Raw genomic sequence first — 16,716 nt, 5'->3', positions numbered from 1 at the left:
CCAAGCATCGAAAGAAACAAAACAGAATACTCAGTTTATGCACGTTTTTTGAAAGTGTGTAAGATCTGAATAGGGATTAAATGTTTTTCTCGTCATTTTGATTACTTGAGCATCTGACAGATCATGTGATGTGACAGGCTTGAGTGACTTTGTCGCATAAGCACGAAGTCACTTAGTGAGAGTTGTTTGGGTGCAGGTGATGAAGAGAGTCTTGAAAATCTCAAGAACAGCAGAGAAATTAAGCAATGGCATCTTATGGCACATTTTAGAGGAAATCCTGCTTTGAACCAAAAACAGCAATCCAAAGCACAGAGTGGAAGCTTATCTTACCCTTAGAGATGTTCATTTAGGGCTTTCAATTCTTGAATAAGATATGAAGTTTTATAATTGATCTATATACAGTATAATATATTTTTTCAATTATACAAGCACCTATTGCAAGGCACTGTTTAGGTAACACATTTCTCTTGATGCTCAGTATACATTATGGCAGTGTGTCATTTATACTTTGAGCTTGTTCATCATGTTATAGTTTGAAACTATGCTACTGTACATTTTAGTGCACCTTTTGTGCATTATTTGTAAACTGGGACACACTTGAACATTTTATTTATTTTCTTTACATTAAAAGTTTAACTGAATGTGATGAAAATGTGATGGCAGCACTGGGGCTCTTGGATCCATTCCTGGGGTACTATCTGTGTGGAGGTTGTATGTTTGTAGGGTTTCTCTGGGTGCACTGATTTGCTCCAGCAGTCCAAAGACATACTGGTTGGTTAAAAGGGAACTGCAACACTATTTTTATATTTTGGGGTTAGAATTGATGAGTGCTTTTCAAACCACAATAAAAGTAAAATGTTACGTACACAGTAACCTGTAAAATCTCCAATTTATATAACAAAATAGATTAAATTTCCAGGTATGCCAGCTCTATATTCTGTGATTCAGAATGAGGCAACAAAACTTCTGCTTACATGGTGTGGCTCTATTATATTGTGAACAAGGAGGCTTGTGAATACATTTCTTTTAATCCAATAGAAATATTGCTTTCAATTTCGAGAGTTTTGCTGACAAATAATACTTGTTAACTCCACATGGCGATTTTGGCGATGAAACGCTTGCTGAACAACCTGTACTTATTCAGGTGTACATCACATTACATTAGCCATTACAGTGACTAGTGAGCGGGAAGGGCCACATTACAGCAATCTGTGGGAACTGTCACTCTCACCCGTGACAACTCCAGGTGTTTGCAACAACATGGCAACTCACGGTACTTTTGCAAAGTTCATGATTATGCACTTAATTTTAAATTAGTAAAATTTGTTGTTTTTTTTTACAGAGATTTAATAACCAGTCTGAGAATTTAGGACTGCAGTTCCCTTTTAATTTTTCTTTTGGGTATATTGGCTCTGGTATGTTTTTGTCTGTGTGTGCCCTGCGATGGATGGAACCCCTGTCCAGGGGTGTATCCCAACTTGCGTCTGTTGCTTGTCAGGATAGCCTCCTGCTCCCCATTGTCCCTGTGCTGCACAAAGAGGTTTGAAAACGGATGGGTATAGTGTATGACAGGAAAAGTGAAGTAAGAAGCTGATGAATATACTTATTGTACACATTATAACTATAGAATACCAAAGTGAACAAGACATACAGATTTTTTGTGTGGTGTATCAATCAAGAGCATGCCGAAAGTTTGCCTTGATTTGGTAATGCTGTCCCCTGTTTTCTCAGCAAGTACTTCCAGCACTACACAGCCCACAATGACGCCAAGCCCACAGCCTCCTGATGTGGATTTCTGCAGCCTGATGTACTGTGAAGTTGTGTACTGCTGCCCCTCGGGACCCAGTAACCACACTGCGTCCAGCCCAGAGCCCTTCTCAGCCACAACCTCTCCAGTCTCCCACACAGACACTCCTCACACAGGTATGCTGATCACACTGCTGTCTCACAGATCTTGCAAAACACATTCTAATGTAGGGATGCAAGCAGTCACAGGGCAGTCTCGGCGAAGGTTTGAGATTGTTTTTAATTTCCCATGAAAAGGGCCATTCCAGAGAACACTGGAGAAGACACGCAAGGTTTATCCCCACATTATGCTAAATTCCAGTAGTCTTATAGAGCGTTTAAGCCATGGTCACCCTATGTTATTACCAGAAATGGGTGTTTATTTAGCCGATAACTGCATATTGGAATCATCGAGAATACTTCCACTTATGACACAGTGGCTATTCCCGGTAATGTTAACCTTCCAGTTACTACACCTACAACAGAATTTCTGATACTGTATGTCTCAGACATCAGGTGTCTGTTTAAAATGCACTCAAGCTGGGTAAAGAGCGATGATCCCAGGCCAGAGTCAGATTACTACACTGTACATCCTCATTTCCTGCATCTTGAACCCCTCACACTGCTATCTTCAGAGCCATGCAACAGAAATTTCATTTGTTTGGAAACATGGACAATTGTGTCTTAACAGAGACATTTGCCTACACCCAGCTGTTTGCTGTTAGTTTAATTCACTGGCGTTTGCTTGTTTGTGACTACGAAAATCATTTTATATGATAATGCAAATTACTTATCATATTTGAACACTCTCATTATTTGCTAAAAACATCTAGCAGTGCTGGAACCAGGTCAGGTTGACTTCAGAAGGAAATGGAGATCTTGACTGGTGATACTGGCTTTGCTCACCATGAAGGAACAAAGTCGTCTGAATAGCATTGTTTAACACATTGTTCTCAAAGTTTCTTCTTCAGGTAGAGAAAACAACAACGTTTATGAAAGAATCCTCGGCCATCTGAAAGATGACAAAGACTGTAAGTAGTTGTTCAAAGACTTTTTCCACAACATTATTCTGTGAAAAATTCGACATTTTTACCCTAGATATGTAAGAAATATGTGTAATGTTTTGTTTACAAACAGCAGATGTATTTTTTTTATTTTAGATATGTTACAGTGATTATAACATGTCTGTAAAGAAATGTAAGATTTTCCTCTTTGTCTTATCGGGGATCAAACAATTTAGTTCTGCAATAAAAAATGCATTTAATTGAAATCGAAATCTGTGATAATGAAACCTCTTCAATATATGGTATTCTCTGTTAACCCTTTGTGTCCTTAGGGAAAAATACAACAATCAAGTCACTGTTCATTAAGGAGAACCAGCAGATAATTGACCAGCAGTACTGTGTGAAGGATCACTGTGGGTAAGCTGGAGGTTAAAGCCTTCCAAATTTCTCATCTTTCTCAAAGCCAGTCCCTAATTAAGGCCAGATGTTCGGCACGAATATCAGTCATGAAAACAGAAACGATGACAAGTCCAGAAGAAAATACTACCTCGGACTTAATTTTGAATACGTAACATGGTGATGTTAAGATAAATCTTATTCCATGTTTTACATTTTTCAGGAAAAAGTATTTTTTACTCACTCAATTCAGTTCAATTCTATTCAAGGTGCTTTATTAGCATGACCGATGGGTACAATCAGCGTTGCCAAAGCAAAAAAAAATGATATTCACATGAAACAAAACAAAAAATAAAAGTAAAATAAAATCTACAGACATTTACAACAAAGACATATCATAAAATATTTACATATACTGTAGACCGATTGAGCATTATTGGGAGACAGACTCACTGTTCCTCAGGCTGTGACAGGAGATCACATACTTGGCTGCCAGTTCAACTGAGTTCCCTCCTCCCTCTCCCAGTAGGATTGGGACCCGTTGTGATTCTGGCAGGTGTGGGAACTCTGGGATGAGATTTCTGAATTTAGGGAAGAATGTTTCTCTAATCCCAGAGTATCTGTCACAGTGCACTCTCTCTCACATTCTCCTGCTCCATCCTTTACAGTCAGGCCTGTCATTACGCTCAGTCTTATCTTCAGATGCTCCTTCTGATCAGGAGCATCTTTTTATTGATCAGCACTTAAGTACAGTAGCACCATGGTGTTACTTAGATTCAGGTAGCTATGCTAATGATCTGCCAGTGAGTTCCAATGCACACATCTAGATAAGGAGCTTTCACCTAATACAAACCTCTGGTTACTGCACTCATCTAATTGGATACATAATTCTGTTGTAGATTTTTAGTAAATCTTTGTGCAGGAGGCCTATATACCTATATCTTAAACAGCTGGTGTCCCAGAACTCAACACAAGAGCAGAACGTTCAGGTAGCATCTTATAGTATGGAGAGAAAGTGTTGATTGTGAACAATTACTACAGGAGCAGGGGTTCTGCTGTGACTATGCAAATTAACTATTGTACAGAGTCTGACTTGAGATGTCTCAAGAAGTCTCAACTCAAAAACTTTCGACGGGGGATTGTTTTGGACAGGTCCCCTGATTTCCAAAGGCAGAGCACTGGCTTGGTCACCCATGTCACCTGACCTGAACCCGTGCTATATTTGTCTGGCAGGATGCCTGAAACTTTGTAACTCTCACACTGTAGATTTAAATGTAACTGCCCCCCTTTGGAATGTAACTGAAAACAATGAAGGACATATGAATATGTCTGAAAGGAGTAAATTTCTATTTTACATACATGATACTTGAGTGACACATCTTGCTAAGACTGATAAATTGTCACCCTGCACATTTAACTGATGTTTTTGATGTTTGTAGAGTTAGGACCTGTTACTCTGACTTTGAATATTCTTTACCCATTGATCTCATTTGCAGGGCAATTTTAGAAAACATCTTCTGTGCTGAACGCATTTCAGTGTGTTCTTTGTAGTTCTGTCTGGGAATTACTGTAGGATTCTTACTTGAAGAAATGCACCATTGAAGTTACATTTGCTGTGTGTTGTTTCTTTTTCTGTTAAAGAGGATTGAAATACACTTTCACTTTCAAGGAGTTACACTTTGAAACAGTCATCAGTCTGGAACTTAAGTTAATTTATTCATTTAAATAATTGATCAATTAAACAGTCTCAACTAATACCCTTTTTAAGAACTCCACTCGACAGCAGCCAGTAACACAAATGTACATTTTTCAGTTAGTGAAAGACATATTTAAACCAAGCTGGTATTTGTCTTGGAAATCGACAAACCAGCTTTAAATTGATTATGCTGAACATCATCACACTAAATAATTTAGAGGTTCATTTTTGTATTTTTTCAAGTACATCTAACTTAAAAAAAGTCCAGCGCAGAACAGAGAGACACTCAGATTTCAAAAACAAATATGTCACAGGCTTTAAAATAATAGTGTTTTATCTTTGTTCTGCTTGTCCATCTTGTGCTTTTTCAGATTTATGTGTATATATATTTAAAGGAAAAAGAAATATGACTTTTTGGTGTTTTCATAAATAGGCAGGAACTGATATTTATATTGGCCACATAAGAGGCTGTGCTGTTATCACAAAAATGTTCAGCGCTGAGTTCCAAGATATCTTTCCATTAATGTACACTGTTCTCACTCTCTGCCTTACAGGTCTTTGCGTTAATCTTTCATTTTTGCCTTTGTGTGAAATGTGTAGGTCTGGGAACTACACCTATGTCATTCCCATTAGCAAGTACATGCATGAGGACATGCGAGTCACACTGCAGATGAAGTAAGTGGGGGGTGGGTCTTTTCTGAAGTGGTTTGTTTGACTGAAATATTGTATCCTGCCTCGTCTTCTGCCACCAGCCGTCAGAATGTCTCTCATTGGGGTGGCTGTTAAACGGAATGTGAGCTCCAGGCCACTCTGGTTTTGGCTGCTGCAGAGCTGCCTATTCAAACGCCGACATATTTATTGGTTTGGACTTACTGCAGTCAGAGACCGCTGTTGACGGTGCAGGGACTGACAGGGAGATACTCACTGATGGATTTAATGCAAGGAACAGTTTTGAGCTCTTTATGAGCATAAGCACATTCCAATGGGTGAATAAGAATGTAAGAGTCCTTTTACACAACAAATTGGTTAATCTAACCCCTTTGGTTGCTGGTAGGTGACTGTTCCAAGGATCTCATCCAGCCATTTCTTGGAAAACATTAGGAAATCAGCTTCATACTTCATAAATTTGTTTCATATTTTCACAAGCCTTTGTGCAAATAAATGCCAACTGTACTTGGCTTTAAATTGGATTTTAGTTTGTAAGTGCATTTGTGGTTTGCGAGTACTTGAATCAAGTTTCCTTCGTAGTTATTTTAAAGGCAGCGAACACACCACGTTTCTGTACTTTTGACCCTCCAGTATAGGATATTCTTTTAAGCTTAGGAAAGCTTAAAGCTTTCTGCTTTTTCTCCTCTGGACTGATTTCAGAGCAGCAATTATTTTTTAGATGTGGTGACTAGAATTGTGCACAATATTCTGAATGGTGCCATACTAGTTTATTGTATGATTTTAATGCAATTTAAATTATTCACTTTTAATTCTGTATTCTAACTTTTGTGTTGGCCTTATTTTATTACTCCTCTAAATTATCTAAAATATGTAAATGATGTGTCAGTTTAAGGTCCTAAATCTTTTTCATAGATTGTTTCTTCAAATGTAGTGTTTCCCATTGTGGATCTATAGTATATGTTTTTGCTACCGGCATGTAGTGCACTTGTCTGTATTAAGCAATAATCTACTAGGAGTTTGCCCAGTGTTAAATTCTAAATCTAAATCTGTTTTAATTCATGCTTTTACAATGTTGCTAATCCTCCTAGTTTGGAATCATCTAAAAACCTGACTAGTTTACTTACTTTAAAAGAATGTAGATCTTCATATACATTAAGAAAAGCAGGGGTCCAAGTACAGATCTATGTGGTACCCCTCTAGCTATGTCACCCCAAAATACATTTTACCATATTCTTTCTGGTTCTTTTGTTACTATAATGCTGAAAGAACTTTTTATTATGACTTTTTTCCTCTCTATCTCTTTCTAGTCCCTTTCTAATATCCTTTTATTTTACATGCACCTGCAAACCATTTTATTGATATGGACATGGTCTAGGAAAATATTGGAAAAAAAATAATTACACTTAAATAAAATAAAAGGAAAAGGCCAACATGCAGACAGAACCAGCCCGTGACAGTCTCCATAGCCATAGCTTCAAAAGCCATTTCTTCGGATTATTTTTACGCAATTGTAATATAACCTGTAATATAACCACTATGTTGTGAAGTTGTTTGTTCTCAACTAGCCTTACTTAACCCCATAGGTAACACACAGTACCAGGTTGAAAGTGTCTCATCAGATCACTACTGTCTGACCCCTCTGTGTTCTGTTCCCTCTGCAGCACCACTGAAGCACTAGTCATATACCTGTGCAAGAGCTCCAAAGGGACAGACTGCATGGGATTGCAAGAAGAGAATAGTCCTGAAAACCTATTGAGTAACACACAGGTAACTGGCTTCTCTTAAATACTAAGCAGGCCAGGACTGACAATACTGACCAGACACAACAGCTAAACATAGCATGGAAATTTGGTTGCCTCCAGCCTACTCTTCCGATGCAGCCTTTAAGCTTTATTTCACTTCTACAAATATTTCTTTGTTGTTCTGGAAGCCTGTGACCTAATTAGACCTCCTGTGGACTCTACATATGCACTGTATTGTTGCTTTTTTCCCTCGTGAAAAACATTTGAGAACAAAGCATTCAATCATTGCGCTAAACAAAATAGCATCAAACGCATATGGCATCTGCTTCATAGTTGCTCTGAATAAGAACGGGTGTTGCTAACTCACTGCAAGGGCACCTGGCTGAGTGTGGCCAGAGATGATGGGTCAAAATAATGGGTACGGCCTGCCTTTGCAGTATATCGAGAACAACGCAGTGTCTACAAAGGTACACAGAGCTCAGGCCTGGTTTTCTGACCAACACATCTTGCTTTGAGAAGGTCACATTCACAGACTAGGCTTTCATTATACTGGTCGAGAATGTTATACCTGAGATGCACATACTCTACCTAGAGGTAGATCTCTAGGGTCACGCAAAAAGGATTATTACAGAGTAGGGACTAAATAAGCATACAGTTGCATATTGTGTGCAAAAAAATTCACTCTTGTATTTGAGGTCCTTGGCTAAGGACGCAAACTGTACATTACTGATGTTTGCCATTCAAGCACAATCCATTAGAGGGCAGTGTGGCCACCAATCAGGTCCAGGAGTAATTGTAGCCGTCATTTCAAAATGGTTGCTCTTAACAACTGAACAGCCAATATGCCTTTTGCTTTTTCTTTACCTTCCCCAGGGATATGAGCACATATGGCCCCTGCCTGTGGCGCACCTGCATTGGAGTTCTTACCATTTCCGAGTGGTGGTAGCGGTAAGGGCTTTTAATAAATTGAACCTGACTTTTTTGTTTGCCTTCTTAATGAGAATTACAGGCAGCTATTTAATGATGGCAAAAACGTATTATTTGGAGCTCGGTGGTTTGTTTAACCCTTGAAAGCATAGTTCTGCCACACTTTAAGTAAAGGTATGGGACTGGGGGAAGGGTTAGGGTGAGGGAATGATTTAAAGTGAGTGCTTTGCATTACAGGATAGGTTGAGATAAGCATATCTGCGTCAAAGGATGTTTGGGTTGTGTGATAGGGCTAGGGTTTGGGGCCAGGGCTGATTTTAGAGTTGGAACTAGGGCCGGGGCTGTGGGATTGAGGTCATAGTTTGGCAGATAGTGGGAGCTAGGACTGAGGTTGGAATCTGGGAAAGGATAGGTGTGAAAGTCAGAGTTAGGGAATGATTTTAGGAATCGGCAATTTCCCATAATATGTCAATTGATTTATCTTGCATTTCTGACTTCCAAGCACAATGTAATGTAAGTCTGTCATATGCTCTGTATGACAGTATTCACAGCTGCAGTGCTAAACAGTCCGTCACTTAGAGTTTATAGTATAGTCACTGACATTTCCTTATTTTACGTGTTTGTTTAGTTAATATTGAGTGTAGTTAAACACAGGGTCCCTAAAGCTTTATGTTTAATAAATAATGATCTCTACAGCTCTCTTAAAGTAAGGTTTAAGGCTAATACTTAGAGTATACAGTAGGACCAGAATGTGGGATAGGATCGTTGTTACTTTTGAAATTAAAAGTAATTTCAAAAGTTCAATACTTTGTAATTTATGGCTAGATTGTAGGTGAGCATTATGGTAATCATTAGGCTGAATGTTTATTATTTTCAAGACTAGGGGTTTGGGGCTATAACTTGATTTGATTCTGGACTTATTTTAAAGCTAAGAACATTAGAATTGTTTCAATTTTAGGGTCAAATTTAGGTTGTACATGAGGATGTTATGCTTACCAAAATGATCTATCCTGCACCTTGATTGTTCTGATTCTATTGTGCGAGACTATGATATATCCGCAGTAATCCTCTTGTATCCTGAGATTACAGATCCATCTGGAACTTGATTTATGCTATTAGCACTACAAAAACTGAATCCTGTTTTAATTCTTTAACCATGTGATAATACTGCCAGCTGTAGATGGATAAACTGGTTAAGACTTGGAAAGAAAAATATGAAATGTGTTTGTTTCCCACAGGGACAAGCCAATTGCAACACAGACCCTAACTATGTTGGAGTGCTGTTCACAGACTATCACGTCTACTTCTATCGAAGATGCACCTGATTACACCTCAGGTGTATCTACACCTTTCAAACAGAGGTGTAGAGTCTTTGCTCTCTGCTGTAGGTGAACTATGTTCGTCCAGTGACACAGCGTGTCAGTGTATTTCTGTGAAATATATGTAAAAATAAAAGTGCACATTGTATGGTTTGTACATGCAGAGCTGTGATGAAATGACTGTTATGAACCAAAAAGATTGCCACAGACATTTTTTTGTTATTATGTTCCCTTACATAAAATCAGGTAGATTTGGTTTTACTCAAAGCACGCCGATTAATAAAAGTATTGGTCCCTCTGGGAAAGTGAGATCACTTTCACTGATCACCAGAATGTTTCAGTCTTCAAAGTAATCACAATTAATGTTGTTTATTCCTGTTCAATACTTTGTAATTTTTCTCAACTGCTGCCAGGAGAAATTGAAATGTAGTCTTATATCCACGGATTTATCAGAAAATAATTACAAAAATATATAGTTATGTTCATAATAGGCTGGCATTACGTTTCTGTTTCAGTACATTGTTCTCAGTTTTAAATTGTGATGAATACTATCCTCTTATATATAATGCAAAAAAACTTACAACGTTGTTCCACTAGAGGGCAGTACAATGTCCTAAAGAGGAAGTGCAAGTCAACAGAATTAATTTTGTTTATGCCTGCTTCCTGCTGCAAGACTTATACATTAATGTTACAGTCAAACCTTGGGGTCATGCAAACCAGAGGTTACAAAAAGGTGAAAATTGTATCTACTGAAAATGTTGTATATATTAGATTCTAATTGCTGTCTAGAACAAAGTTTACTGTCTTGAAATAGATTTGCAGTACAGTATGATGTTTGTTCTGTGTTTTCTAAGTTTAACTAGATGCCCACTCAGCTACTGATCATTAACTATAAAGTTAATAGGACCTTTCTGTATTTTTTCTGCCTAGACCCAGACTTGAGTCTGAGCCATAGGTTTCTCATTGCTAAAGTGAGATGTAGTCTGTTGTGTTTTCATTCAGGGATTTGGCTCACTTGCAGTGCATTGTGTTGAAGATCTTTATTTTCCATTTTCTTTAATTTCTTGGACTTTGTTCAGAAAAATACAGCACAATTGTGTACATTTACCACTGAAGCCGACGTATTTTGTTAGATTCCCTGAGTGTATGAAGCCGACTACTCCAGAACAGCCTAACGTGTTTGAAAGGGGAGAACAGAGGAGGGGGAAGGCCTCTGCTCATAGGTTTTGCCATAAGAGTCTCTCCTTTCTTCCACAGCCACGGCTTTGATTACAATATCTTTAATGTTAACCATACAGCAATTCCTTCCACATGACTGAGACATTCTCGCCTTGTTTCTGTCAAGGGAGAGATGAAACCCACTTTAGCTTGGTAATAATAAAGTACACTCTACGTACATACGGCAAGATCATGTGATCCAGATGTCAAAGGGCTGATAGAAATGGTTCATAGACAATGTGCCAGAAGTGTATTACCCTCAGAATGCTTTATTTAAAGTTTCTGAGTGACATCTAGAAAGGGTGTGGAACAGTACACAGTTTTGGCATTTTTCCTGTCGTGTACTGTGCCCAGACCCATGTAAATATCAGCTTAAATTGTGACAGTATGTCATACAGAGACACACCTGGATTCTGGTATTTCCCTTTATAGATATGAAAGTACAGTTTTAACTTTTTTTGGCAATCAGTTGTGCTTTGGCAGCAATCCGTGTATATTGTTCCTGTCAGGTCAAAGCTGTGAAGCCAGTGGTGACCTGGCTTTGTTTCCTTTGAGACGTGCTGCAATCCACCCAGAGGGTCAGAGGCAAAGTAGTAGCACAGGTCCAGGTTTGTCCCAGTCTGAGAAGCCGGAGCCATCCTCTTCAGCTGAGAAAAGGCCGCTGTTCTTTTCTGCAAGGGTGATCACTTCTAGGATGTGCACAGGGTGAAGTAAACATGAACTGGACCAGCGATTGAAAATTAACAGCATTCATGAATATGTTTGCACAGATCACATGTGAAACATGGGATATGCGTAAGCATTGGGGGTGAAAATATGTTGAAAGAAACAAAGAGCCTGATTTGATTGGAGATCCACAGAGCCCAATGTTAATGTCACCCCCTGAACATAGGATGAGACGGGGTGAGGGTGTTGAGAAAGCAGAAGAGGCTGCAGACTCCATTCCATGTTAGTCTGTGGGTTGAGGGAGCAGCGAGGGAGCTTGGTCCTGGAATACAGTGACAGATGGAGCTCCCTCCCAGCTGGGCCCGGCCAGCTCTGCTGAAAGCCATCCACACGTGTCTGGTCTGCTGGCACACTCGCATGCACTCACCACATCTTATTAAGAATGAATGCGAGCGGTATTTACACTTCTCTGCTGACAATACTCAGGAATTCTTTCTTTAATGAAAAAAAACAGTGGTGATTGACATTAGCCATGAGCACCTAGCACAAACAAATGCACCGCTAACAAAGAATGTAAGGGTTCTCTCTTTGTGCAAATGTCAAATTAATAATAGAAGACCTCCTAAATGTTTCAATCCACATGCTATTTAATTTAAGAAGATCTGCAGACAGGCAGGCAGATGACAAAAAGAATAATTTGATTATAAGAATATTGTGATACATGACAATATAAGGTTGGAATGGAATGTTGGGCTTTTTGTGAAGGAAATATAGTGCACTTTATCTGAGAAACACAGAAAACATTGTGGAATGAATCCACTTTAAATCTAATCCGGAAATCAGATTGAAAACAAAGTCCACCAAAGACCTACTGTATACTTCTGGCCAGCTCAGTTAAGGCTGTAGTAATTCAAAAGTTTAAAGCCTGACTTTCACCTAACAGACCAACTTTGCTTCCTCAAATGAAAACAAAACCAACTTCCTTTTATACAGATTTACAACAGTAATAGATAATGATAATTGCTTACACTTATATAGGGTTTTCTGGACTCTCCACTCAAATGACTTTACAGGCCATTGGGACTCCCCTCCAATACCACCAATGTGCAGCCCCACCTGGATAAGAGATAAGATAAGATCACTTTATTGGCCATATACAATTTCTTGTATTAGGAATCTCTCTTTTCACATACCCCAGCTTACTCTCCATGATACACACAGACGGGAAGAGAAGCATCAGCTGTTAGTGTGGGGGAGAAGATGGTGATGAAGACAATTCAGAGATGGGGATTATTAGGAGGCCACAACTGGTAAAGGCCAATGGGAAATTTGGCCAGGACACCCCTACACTTTTTGAGAGACTCCAGAGAGTCAGGACCTCAGATTTTACATCTCATAAGAAGGACAGCACCTTTTTACAGTATAGTGTCCCCGTCACTATACTGGGGCATTGGGACCCACACAGGCTGCAGGGTGAGTGCCCCCTTACTGGCCCCTCTAACACCTCTACCAGCAGCAACCTTAGTTTTTCCCAGGAGGTCTCCCATCCAGGTACTGACCAGGCTCACACCTGCTGAGCTTCAGTAGGCCACCAGGTGTGAGATGCAGGGTGATACGGCTGCTGGCATGGTGAAAGAACACCCAGTATCTACTGTATGTAGAAAACATTTAATTTTTCTATGATAACATTAAAAAGCACTGAGAGTCAAGACTTATAGATGGAATGTATAACAAGTTACCCTGTCTTTATTCATATCCAGTTTCAAGTGTGGCGATAATGGATCTTCCAGGATTACTGGGCAGTTTCTCAGTTACTTTGCTTGCTGCTTTCAGGTTAAAATCAATACTTGAAAGTTGCACCACTGAAGACAAGGTTTACTCAACCATTTTAACATCTTTAGGCTGGATTTTAGCAAATGTTGATGTATAAGGAACTGGTGAGTTTTAAATCAATTTTGATGTCTCTCAATGAGTATATCTCAACACACCTTTATAAAGTCACACTCTTCCCAGCATACACAAATATTTGGAAACTCTCAAAGGAATATAGGTCATCCTCTACTTTTGTTACTGTGTAATTGGTGAAGCTGTTCAAATGTTTATTTTAGAATTGAACTTAAAACGTATACCAAGTACTCTTGGTTTAGCTGGTTAATAAAAACACTGGAACTTTTTGATGGCATTCCAGGAGGTCTCTTGTTCTTCGCAAGTAGTTGTTGTCCTTGAGGACAGCTGTGTCAATTTCCATCCAGCTGTGCATCTTGACATCTGTGTTCTGTGCTTGACATCTGCACTATATTAAATTATACAGGCTGTTGGCAATTTTCCTTTTACTCTGTGTTTTTAATGCTACCAAGGTACATTTCTGCCAAAGAGCTTTGGTCACTTGTGGTTTTGAAGCTATGAGGGTCTTTATTTAACAGTGCTTGGGTTTGCCTGTACCCCTGAAGGTCAGGGACAATGACGAGTGCTTCAGTCACTGATTCACTTGTGATCTTTACGGAGCAGTAAATGTCTAGGCTTTTTTGGAAGCATTTGAAGACCAGTTTAATTTCATGCACAAAAGCTCTTTCAGTGTTTCATTGGAGTCTTGACAAGTAGCAGCTGCTAGGCTTGGAGATCCCCAAGGCTTAATTCTCAGTCCCCTCTACAATATTGTTTTAACACAGATGAATGTAATCCAACTTTCATGTTATTGCTGTAAATACCGAGACACACTGGCTACCGTGTTATTTACCTTCCATTGAAATGTAAGATTGTAAGCTCCTTCATTGCAAAGTAGTTCTCGGTTCAGTTGGTGATATTGTTACAGGGGTTATGCTGTGGAGGGGCAGATTTGGCTGTGTTACCAGATCCTTCAGTGTTGTGTTTTACTACCCAATGGAAAGTCTCCTTATTACTATGTGTTTTGATTTTACCATCCCAGTGCCTTTGTAGGACAAAGTATAAGAAAATATCATGGCATTTCAAGCTCAAAATACATTGGCTTTCATGGTTCTCAGAAAACACTCACCTATGAGTTGTGTGCAAGCACTTCAGTTTTCATTTCCATGGGAGTCACCAACAGGGGTGTGATTTTGACAACTAGATGGTGACGCAATCTAGTAAAGAACTTTTTGCCCAATACATCAAAATGCTTCAGAAAGACCTCTGTCTCTCTCTGCTAGTAGCAGTCAAAATTGTAGTATTCTGAATGTTCTCTTGTGGCTCATCTGGTGAAGGAATGTGCTCAGGCAGACTTTTGAGTTCTGTGTCCTTGAAGTGTCTGGTTCGAGCCTGGTTCATGTCACTAGATGTCACTAGGTGACTGGTATTCCTCAGGTAGCAAGCGATGGTCCAGGTTCTGCTGTAGGTCAGACAGGTTTAGTCAGCTACAGTTTCCTTAGCATTCAGTGTAACAGCACACCCTGACCCTGACTAAGTTGCCTATAAAAAATTGCAATGACATCAATGGGAGACAGGCAGCTCCTCCAGTTGGTGCTAACTCTTCTGCAAGACATGCCCTGTGTCAAATGATAAATGCCTTTGACAGATGGGCATGTCAGAAGAGCACGTTATTCCCATGCAGATGGAGCCATGCTGCTGAGTTGATAGCCAATTGGTGATTGCACATTGGACAGGTATTGTATAAAAGAAAAAGACCTCAGTCTTTTTGTGACAGATGGTGGCCTGGCTCGCACTGGCCTTTCAAGGCAAACCCGTGAAAACAGTCATGATGGCCCAACTTTGCAATAGACTAGCCAGTGAACCACTTTGAGCGTATCTTTGGAAATGTGTGTCAGTTTACCTAAAAACCTAACCTAAAAGCAGTAAAAAATATCAATTCCACTCAGATTGTGCCTGTACTATGAATGGGTCCAGAATAAACAGATGTTCTTTTAAGCATGGGTGACTTTTTTGCTTCTGCCAAAACTCAGTATATACCACATGCTATATACTATTTGGAAATAACAATCAACACCACTGATTAAAAACATCTGACGGAGGAAATATATGGCCTATACAGACACAATTTGATCATGTAGATGTGCAGGCAAGATATCATATTTCTTGGCTCTGTCCCGGTGGATATGAATGCTTGTTAAGGTCTTTCGTATTGGCAACTAAGAAAGTAAATCTCAGTAATCTAATTCAAGGTAGTATGGTTGTATAACACATTCAATTTATTGGAAATAGCAAGTCATATATCAAAATACACATGAGATATTAACTCTGAACAACATTTAAAATAAGTCAAATCATCGTCTGGTGTACTTATTATGATTTCTGTGTGTTTCTCACAGAATACAGACTTGTAAAAGACCTGTTTCCTATTACAGTGGTGAAAACAATTGCATTAAAATTATACTTCTAGTGAATAAATATCATAGTATTTCAGAGAAAGGGATACTCTTACACAATTGGGATTAATATTTTTGTTACAAGAAGAGTAGACTTAAAAACTCAATGTCAATTAAGACTATTTTTAAGTATCATACTATTGTTGCAATATTTTGAATGCAGTTTTGTTGTTGAAAGCTCTGCGTATGGCTCGTTATATTCAGCAGTTATAAACAGGCCACTCAATTTTCAAATTGATCTTGAAGAAAATAATTGTCCCCCGCTTCACGAAAGAAATCAGAAAAGGGTGAAGGTGCTAATGGAGGCAACATATAAATGGATGTCTTAAACACATATTTGGAAAATCATCTGAAATGTGTCTGAGATTAGAGAAATATGGAGCACATTTTAGAAAAATAAACTTCCCATGTTGACCTTAAAATGTTAACGTTGATGATGGCTACTGAGAGACTCATTAAAGGCTTTGGGAACTGACTGAGCTCTGAAAGACGGACTTTGACTAAAAGGCTCTTACCGACTGGGACTAGGGTTGACCAAGGTATGGTTTGCTCCCTTGTCTCCCAGTTTCCTTGGCACCTGCAGGCCTCTGCTCTGGCAGCTAGTGCCAAAGTCTTCTGTATACTGTACGTCCGTAGAACTTGCAGCTTGCCAGGAGATGATTGATGAATGAACTGAGACAGCAACACACAAGCCAATCGGTGATCCCAAGATGGGTGGGTCGTGATAATAAAAATATTTAGTACAATTAATATTTAATGCATTAAATGCCTTAAAGCATGATACATGGAAAGAGGAAACTACAACAAAGCATAGCCAATATAGTTCTGGTGCACTTTGGCTGCTGGTGCATCATCCAGGTGGGGCTACACATTGGTGGTGATGGAGTCTATTTATTTCATTCTATTTATTTCCGCCAGGGCACATGACGGGAGTGCTCTCAATCATTTAAAAAT

At 39.1% G+C, this 16,716-nt stretch overlaps 1 protein-coding gene across 2 annotated transcripts in view; it reads left to right on the top strand.

The window, feature by feature from the left end:
* The window catches only part of LOC102693625 (myelin regulatory factor like), a 45,669-nt gene extending 30,365 nt beyond the window's left edge, over positions 1-15,304 (top strand). The window contains exons 20-26 of one of the 2 annotated variants that reach the window (XM_069192295.1): positions 1,732-1,923; positions 2,757-2,816; positions 3,122-3,206; positions 5,482-5,556; positions 7,212-7,317; positions 8,166-8,240; positions 9,458-15,304. In XM_069192295.1, the coding sequence (XP_069048396.1) occupies positions 1,732-1,923; positions 2,757-2,816; positions 3,122-3,206; positions 5,482-5,556; positions 7,212-7,317; positions 8,166-8,240; positions 9,458-9,544 (680 nt within the window). In that variant the 3' untranslated portion in view covers positions 9,545-15,304. Of the gene's footprint in view, positions 1-1,731; positions 1,924-2,744; positions 2,817-3,121; positions 3,207-5,481; positions 5,557-7,211; positions 7,318-8,165; positions 8,241-9,457 lie in introns of both variants that reach the window. The other variant, XM_015352739.2, reaches the window with a different exon arrangement.
* The last annotated feature ends 1,412 nt before the right edge of the window (positions 15,305-16,716 follow it).

Source organism: Lepisosteus oculatus, chromosome 7 (assembly GCF_040954835.1).
Source record: "Lepisosteus oculatus isolate fLepOcu1 chromosome 7, fLepOcu1.hap2, whole genome shotgun sequence".
NCBI classification, from domain to species: Eukaryota; Metazoa; Chordata; class Actinopteri; order Semionotiformes; family Lepisosteidae; genus Lepisosteus; species Lepisosteus oculatus.
The sequence above is the reverse complement of the archived record's forward strand: the minus strand, read 5'-3'. Positions and strand labels throughout refer to the sequence as shown.